Consider the following 7,182-nt stretch of genomic DNA (forward strand, 5'->3'; position numbering starts at 1 on the left):
CTTGTTTTGCGAGGACCCGAAAATCGTGACATTGAAGCTCGTGAGCTTCCGGGATTTCCCGGTGACGCTCCGACAGTCTTGATGGAGGACGGACTCGACCATAGGGCAAAATGGCACGCTTGAGTGACTTTTGCATTCCCAGAGTCTCTCACCCATCATTTTTCTCTCTTTATTCACAGGGAATTCACCGAGATCATCGCACTGGAATAAAAGTTGCCCACAGATCCTCCAGCTCGCCAGTTTCTGGACGATGCGGAGAGATCTTTGGCGTGAATTTCTTTGGAACATCCCCTCCCCATCTCCCTTGCGACATCGCCCCGTCGTCACCGTCCCGTCGTTTTGCGATGAAATCTCTCTCTCAAGATCAACTTCCTTACTCTCACTCTCGGGAATTTAATTTATTTAATAAGAGTGGAAATTCTGTCTGAGTTGAAATGATATCGAGAAATTGAATAAATCACGGATTAATTTTAAATAATTCAAACGTCTCCCCTTTTATTAATTTCCCAATCCTTCACTTTGATTCAGCTGAATATTTTGTTGGATGTGCGACACCTTTCCTAAGACCGAGCAACGGACCCTACCCCGCTTGCCTAATTTCTCCGAACTAGTCGATTTAATTTTTTCTCTCTAAATTCTAATTCTCTTAGAATTCTTTAATGCCTAAAGGAGGTTAGGCGGTGTATGAGGTGAATTTGAGAGTGAATTTCTGTGGTTCCCGGTAGCTTAGTCGGTAAGAGTGCCCGGCGCGTATCTGGGAGACCCGGGTTCGATTCCCGGCTGGGTGAAGCGGAAATTTTTTCTCTCTAAATTCTAATTCTCTTAGAATTTAGATGCAGCGCAACCTCTCCCTTCGATTTTCCCTAGTTGGAGTATGGTGGAGGATCGTTTTCTTTTCGTTTGGTTCCCTTTGGATGCGGTTCGTTGATACTGCCGTAATAAACGAAACTGGCGCCCAACTACATTTTCTCGTTTTTCCGTTCCTCTCGGTATTCGGTTTTCGAGGATTTCTAGTGGGACATCGAGGGGCAGAGGCCGAAGGTGACACCATTCCGGCGGTTTCGAGTTTCGTCAAGAGTAGGTATGAGTTTGAGGTTTGTATTGAGTTCTTGGGGTTCACGTTGAATAACGCCGTCACAACTGGCGCCCAACGTGGGACTCTTCCTCAAAAGAGTCGCCAAATCATCAAAATCATCGAGAATTGAGAGGAAGAGGAAAACAAAGTCTCTTGCTGAAAAGCATGTAATTTTAGTCTGGGCGAGAATAATGAAATTCTCTCGACTTCATCTCTTCGCCGATTGGATTTTATTTCATCGATTTTATTCCCCACAGAGTTGGAACAAAGGAGATTGAGCCGTTTACCGAGTGCGAAGGCGATCACCCGGTGCACAGGTAAAAAACTTCAGCCTTGACGAAATTCCAACGCGGTGACATCACTCTAGTAGCCGAAAATACGTGCTCGAGTGTGAAAAATAACGAGATGGCGGGAGAGATGGGTCGACCAAGGAAGTGACGTAATCCTTGCTCCCCTCCCCCGGCCCATAAATCAGCCTCATAACCACCCCCAATTTCGTCACAATTCCCCCACACCAGCGCTCCCGAGGTATCCTCGCCGAGAGCACTGGAATGATGGGTTCGACCACCGAATGGAAGAACTAGACGACGACCTCCTCGACGAAGGAGTTCTCAATGGGAATCGCAAACCACTTTCAGCCGTAGCCACCTTCAATGCTATGCGCAAGTGGGACCTGAGGTTCAAGGGGTAAAGGGTGAACACGTTGAGGATTTCATCAATCAAATTGAGGAAGGACTCAACATGGTCCCCATCGTGGAGCAGAACTTGATAACGGTCTGGCGTTTCGCTTCGAGGGACCAGCGCTCATCTGGTACCGTAGGAAGTTCCGGTATTTCAGGACCCGGCCGATGGTACGCCAGGTCCTACGCATTTGCTTTGCAAGCCCCAGCTACCCGATCATCTTGAGGCGAGAGATCTGCGAGAGCATCGGAGAGTACTTTGGCTGCATGAACGGCCTTTTCTCTTGGACGGAGCCCATTTGGTCCGAATGGGAACAGATCCAGAATGCCCACGAGAACATGCTGCCTCAGTACAGCAGCGTGATCCCCCTATGTGAGGGAATGACGATGGCACAACGCGAGGTGGCTGCCTTACGTCACGAGAGGCTACTAGAGGGAGCCAGCCACAGAAGATCTCCACCGACACCTGAAGAGTCGATGTGCCCGAGCTACGCCTACAACAGCAAGTCAACGGGACGCGACAGAAGGACATTCTCGAGTAGGAGAGTCGGTTTCAAGTCTCTCAATCTCTACGATGACGGGGACGAGACCGCAGAGGGCCCCATGGACGATATTCGATTAGAGGACAGCATTTCTGACACGGAGGAATTCCTAGCAACAGCGGGAACGTTTCGCCCGAAATCAAATACTCGGGGCGGAGGTTCAGGTGCTCCCCCTCAAGGGTCCCGTTCATGTGATCGCCAACGAGGTTCAGCTCCACGAGTTGTGAGGGAAAGGGTGGAACCAGCTCCTGCTAGAGTAGTACGAGCGAAATCCTTCCCAGAGCTACCCACGGAGGCCATCGAACAACTCGAGGAGGAGGGAGATGTCGAGGACCCCCTGTATGGATTACAGGTCGGTGAACTCTTCTGCTGGAACTGCAAGAAGAATAGACACCGTCATCGAGTCTGTCCCGAACCTAGGAGAATCTTTTGCTACAAATGTGGGTTCTCTGGTTCCATCTCCAAGATATGTCCACATTGCACCGCGGAAAACCCCCAGTGAAACCTGCCCCACCGCTCAGAGTTTCCCCTGGACGACGAAAACCGATGTCAAGACCATCAACGACTGTGCACGCTCATTGTGCTCTATGCGAAATAGAGAGTCGGAGGCCTATGAGTGAAAGTTTCCTAGAGAGCTCTGTTCCTGCACCCTTTGTGCCCTCCTCAACCGAGGACGAGCTATCGGAGATGCAGGAAATATTGCAGCTTGGAACTAACCCCGAAGATTTATTGGCCCCAGAGGTTGTCTCTCCCGAGGAAGAGCCTGATATCCTTCTGGGAGCCACGAAAGACATGGATGCTGTCTCTTTCTACGTGGACATAGAGGTCTGTGGAAAGAGAGTACGGGCTCTGATCGTTTCAGGAGTAACCTCAACGTTTGTGGGAGCTAGGGTCATCGAGATACTTCACGAGGCGAAAGTACCCCTCGTAGAGGTACCCCCTCGGATAATCTTTGGTGCTAAGCAGACCAAATACGTCGAAAAAGGAGTGTTCAGCATACTTGCTCCCATCACTCACGGAGAACTTAGTACATGGAATGAACTTCCTAGGTCGTGCACACATCGTAGTGGACTTTTTCGGAGTGCTGGTGGTACCGAGAACACCACGAGGAAACCTACACCTTCTCACCCATCATCAACAACAGCCGAATCATCATGTGCAGTGGATTGAGAGAGCTGGAGGATAATGAGACTCAACGTCTTCAGGCTCTCCTAGATAGGACGATTCCTCTACCACCCAGTGGCACTTTTGGAGTCACTCCCCTTATTTCACATCACATTGACATCGAAGAGAGTGCACCCATAAGACAAGAGCCTTATCATGTGACACCAAAACTCCGTGACGCAATGTGAAAGGAGGTGGACACCATGTTGGAAGCAGGGATTGTGGAGCCATCCAAAAGCGACTGGTCCAGCCCCGTTGTAATGGTGAAGAAGCCAAATGGGAAGTATGGTTTCTGCATCGACTTCAGGAAGGTGAATGCAGTCACAAAGCGAGATGCTTATCCCATCCCCAACATGACTGTTATCCTAGATGAGCTATGACAAGCTCATTACATTACCACCCTCGATCTGAGCGAAGCCTATTTTCAAATTGAGCTCGACGAGGCATTTAGGGAAATCACTGCCTTCGTAGTACCAGGTGGTGGACTGTTTCAGTTTGAGCGCATGCCATACGGCCTTACAAATGCGCCTGCAACCTTCCAGCGACTCCCGGACAAGATTGTCGGTATTTCTCTACACCCCAGCGTGTACGTATACCTGGATGACATCATGATCATTTCCAGGACCTTTGACGAGCATTTAAAAATGCTCGAGGAGGTCCTGAGTAGACTGAAGGGCGCCGAGCTTCTGATCAACTGTGAGAAAAGCGAGTTCTGCTGCTCCCAAGTGAAGTATCTCGGATTTTTGGTGAACAGTGCGGGATTGCAGATCGATCCCGAAAAGGTCGAAGCGGTCTTGCAATCCCTGCACCTCAAAATCTCAAATAACTGTGCCGTTTCCTAGGAATGGCCTCGTGGTACCGTCGTTTCATCCCAGGTTTTGCAAGTATCGCCGATCTGACGAGATTGACGAAGAAAAGCCAAGCTTGGGAGTGGATGGAAGAGCAGGCTAGAGCTCTGGATACCTTGAGGAGACATCTCACCTCATCACCGACTCTCGCCTGCCCAGACTTCTCTCAACCATTCGCCCTCCAGACAGACGCAAGCAGCGTAGGGGTAGGGGCAGTGCTCACCCGAGGCTGAGAAGAATTACACGGTAACAGAACAGGAGTGCCTGGCCCTCATCTGGGCCATTGGGAAATTCTGCTGTTACTTGGAGGGCTACTCATTCACGGTGATCATAGACCATAGTAGTCTTCGATAGCTACACAACTTGAGGCATCCAACTAATCGTCTCACCAGATGGACCTTGGGCCTGTTGGAGTACGACTACCAGTTAATCCATAGGAAAGGAGCATTGCATCACGTCCCAGATGGTCTATCAAGAGCACCAGAGGGCTTAATCGCCCCTGACGAGCAAACGATACAACAGATGCAAGAAACAACGGATAAATGGTATACTCGTCGATTTCGAGATGTACAGCCTGAGTCCGATAGGTTCCCCGATTGGAAAATCGAGGGAGAGCTGCTGTATACCCACCGACGTGGACGCCTGGAAGCTAGTGGTCCCTAAGGAGCTCTGAATCCCAGCGGTCCGTGAAGCCCATGATGCACCCCAGGCTGGCCATCTTGGGGTTGACTAGACGTATTGTCGTGTCTCCCTCAAGTATTATTGGCCCATCATGCTCAAGAACATCGTGACCTTTATCTTTCACTGCGATACTTTTCAACGCTGCAAGGTGGAGCAGAGAGCTCCTGCAGGTTTGAGGAGACGTCGGGTCATCGCTGAACCCTGGACGACCATCGCCGCAGACATCATGGGTCCGATTACCCCAAGTAAATCTGGGTCGAAGTACATTCTCGTGGTCCAGGACCTATTCACCATGTGGATAGAGGTTTTTCCCCTGCGAAGTGCAACGGGGAAAAGGATCAGAGAAGTCATCGAGATGATGGTGGGGAACCAGGTGGGGAACACCTCGCTTGTTTTACGCCGACAATAGCCTAGAGTTCCTGAACAAGGAGATAAAGGCACTAGCGCAAGAAACAGGAATGACTCTGCAGAATACTCCACCATATCATCCGCCGGGTAACCCAGTGGAAATGGTCAACAGAGTGCTGAAGATGACGCTGAGAGCCTTCGCGGATGATGATCAGAGCGAGTGGGACCGTCATCTCCACGAGTTTCGCTTCGCCTACAACACCGCCGTTCACAGCTCCCGAAAAGCCTCTCCAGCCTTTGCAAACTTTGGGAGAGAACCTGAAATTTCTGCATCGCTGAGACGAGAGCTAAAGAGGGAAGTAGCGTCCATCCCATGTGACCCCCAGGAATGGGTAGAGCGCATGAAGAGATTGGAGACGCTACGAAATGTCTTCAAACATGCACTGAGGGTAGCCCAAGACAAGCAGGCCCACTACTGTAACCTACGACACCGAAGTAGAGACTTCGAAATTGGGGAGTTAGTGTTCCGAAGGACGCACACTCTGTCCAACGCAGCCAAGAGGTTTTCAGCAGCTCTCGCAAGGCCATTCGATGGTCCCTATGTGATCGATAAGAAATTATCGAGCACGCAATATGAACTAGTAGACCTGGCTGGTCGGAAAAGGGCAGTCTCGTCGATCCAAGACTTGACACCCTATACTCCTCCTCTGAAGAAAGTATACGGTTATAGTTCCTCTCATCTCCGAATATCCCCTCATCTCCGACCCTAATCTTTGAATCAAAATTTGTTTTTATAATTTTTCCAATTATTTTGGAATTGATTATAGGGGGATAGGAAGAAGAAGAGCGGAACCGGCAAGGAGAAAAAGAAGAAGGGAGGAGATGAAGACAAGAAGAAGGACACCGGGGAAGCAGAAGTGACGACCCAGTTAGCCTTGCTGGGAGAACCCAAACTAATCTTTGAGCAGCCACCGATTCAAACCTCCAGGAAGACCCTGAGCCCCCAGTAGCCATGATCGCTCAAGAAGATGCGACAGATAAGTCAGCACTCTTGAACACTGAGGAAACTCAGAAGATCACCCCCAAGATTATTCCAGATCCTCTCGAGATCATGGAGATCGACACACCATCACCTGATAACCTGGACTCCCAGGAGAAGTCTTCAAGCGAGCAAGGCAAACCCAGCTCCCTGATGACACCTACAGCCATGCCAGTAGCATCAGAGCCCCCTCAGAGAGTTGGAAGTAAGCCTCAGGACCAGACCCATTCTCTGGAGAGGGAAATGGGGAACATGCCAGCAGAGGAACTGCAGTCTAGGCCCATGGAGATTCAGGAAGGGGTCAAAGGGACAAACCTAGCCCCCTGGTAGCCCCAATCGTAGCTCCTGCCGAGCAGGAGTTGACACCTGATGGACAGACATCATCCAGCTCTCAGTACTCCTCCGCGGAGACAGTCCAGGATTCAAATCCCCGCGATCGACAACCTCTAGTTCAGGCTGAAAGTCCCCCACGTCCGAGAAAACCCCCTACCAAGGCGCCTAGGAAGTCTCCAACGAAGCAGCCGCCAGGAGCTGGACCCCTCGGCTTGGTGTAAGCTCGAGCCCTACAAAGACCAACTCTGGAAGCTTCATAGGAGGTCTCCAGGACTTATACAAGCCCTGAAAGGCACCGTACGCCTAGCGACAGACCGAACCAGAGTGCCCCAATTCCCAGAGCTCAGCACCAGTAGCAGCTCGAGCAGTAGCAGCTCCAGCAGCAGTAGCGAAGGCAGCTCTCCCGCAGCACTCCTGACCATCTCGCTCATCCAAGCGTGATCAGGTGAGCTTAAAGAGCTCCCGGGTGGAG

The 7,182-nt window shown here is 50.7% G+C and overlaps 1 protein-coding gene across 1 annotated transcript; it reads left to right on the top strand.

The window, feature by feature from the left end:
• Nucleotides 1–5,081: 5,081 nt before the first annotated feature.
• LOC107040391 lies at nucleotides 5,082–6,348 on the top strand. The gene is made up of 3 exons (XM_015260471.1): nucleotides 5,082–5,251; nucleotides 5,364–6,054; nucleotides 6,166–6,348. Exons 1-3 carry the CDS (start codon nucleotides 5,082–5,084, stop codon nucleotides 6,346–6,348), a joined length of 1,044 nt encoding a protein of 347 aa, XP_015115957.1.
• The last annotated feature ends 834 nt before the right edge of the window (nucleotides 6,349–7,182 follow it).

This window comes from Diachasma alloeum, unplaced genomic scaffold (genome assembly GCF_001412515.2).
Source record: "Diachasma alloeum isolate Michigan unplaced genomic scaffold, Dall2.0 Dall_scaffold_00330, whole genome shotgun sequence".
Lineage (NCBI taxonomy): Eukaryota > Metazoa > Arthropoda > Insecta > Hymenoptera > Braconidae > Diachasma > Diachasma alloeum.

Excerpts from the sequence above, each read along its gene's own strand:
- LOC107040391 (XM_015260471.1), top strand. The coding sequence starts at position 5,082 with ATGCTCAAGAACATCGTGACCTTTATCTTTCACTGCGATACTTTTCAA. Across the intron at positions 5,252-5,363 it reads CCAAGTAAATCTGGGTCGAA|GTGGGGAACACCTCGCTTGT; the intron begins GTACATTCTCGT and ends GTGGGGAACCAG. Across the intron at positions 6,055-6,165 it reads ATACTCCTCCTCTGAAGAAA|GGGGATAGGAAGAAGAAGAG; the intron begins GTATACGGTTAT and ends AATTGATTATAG.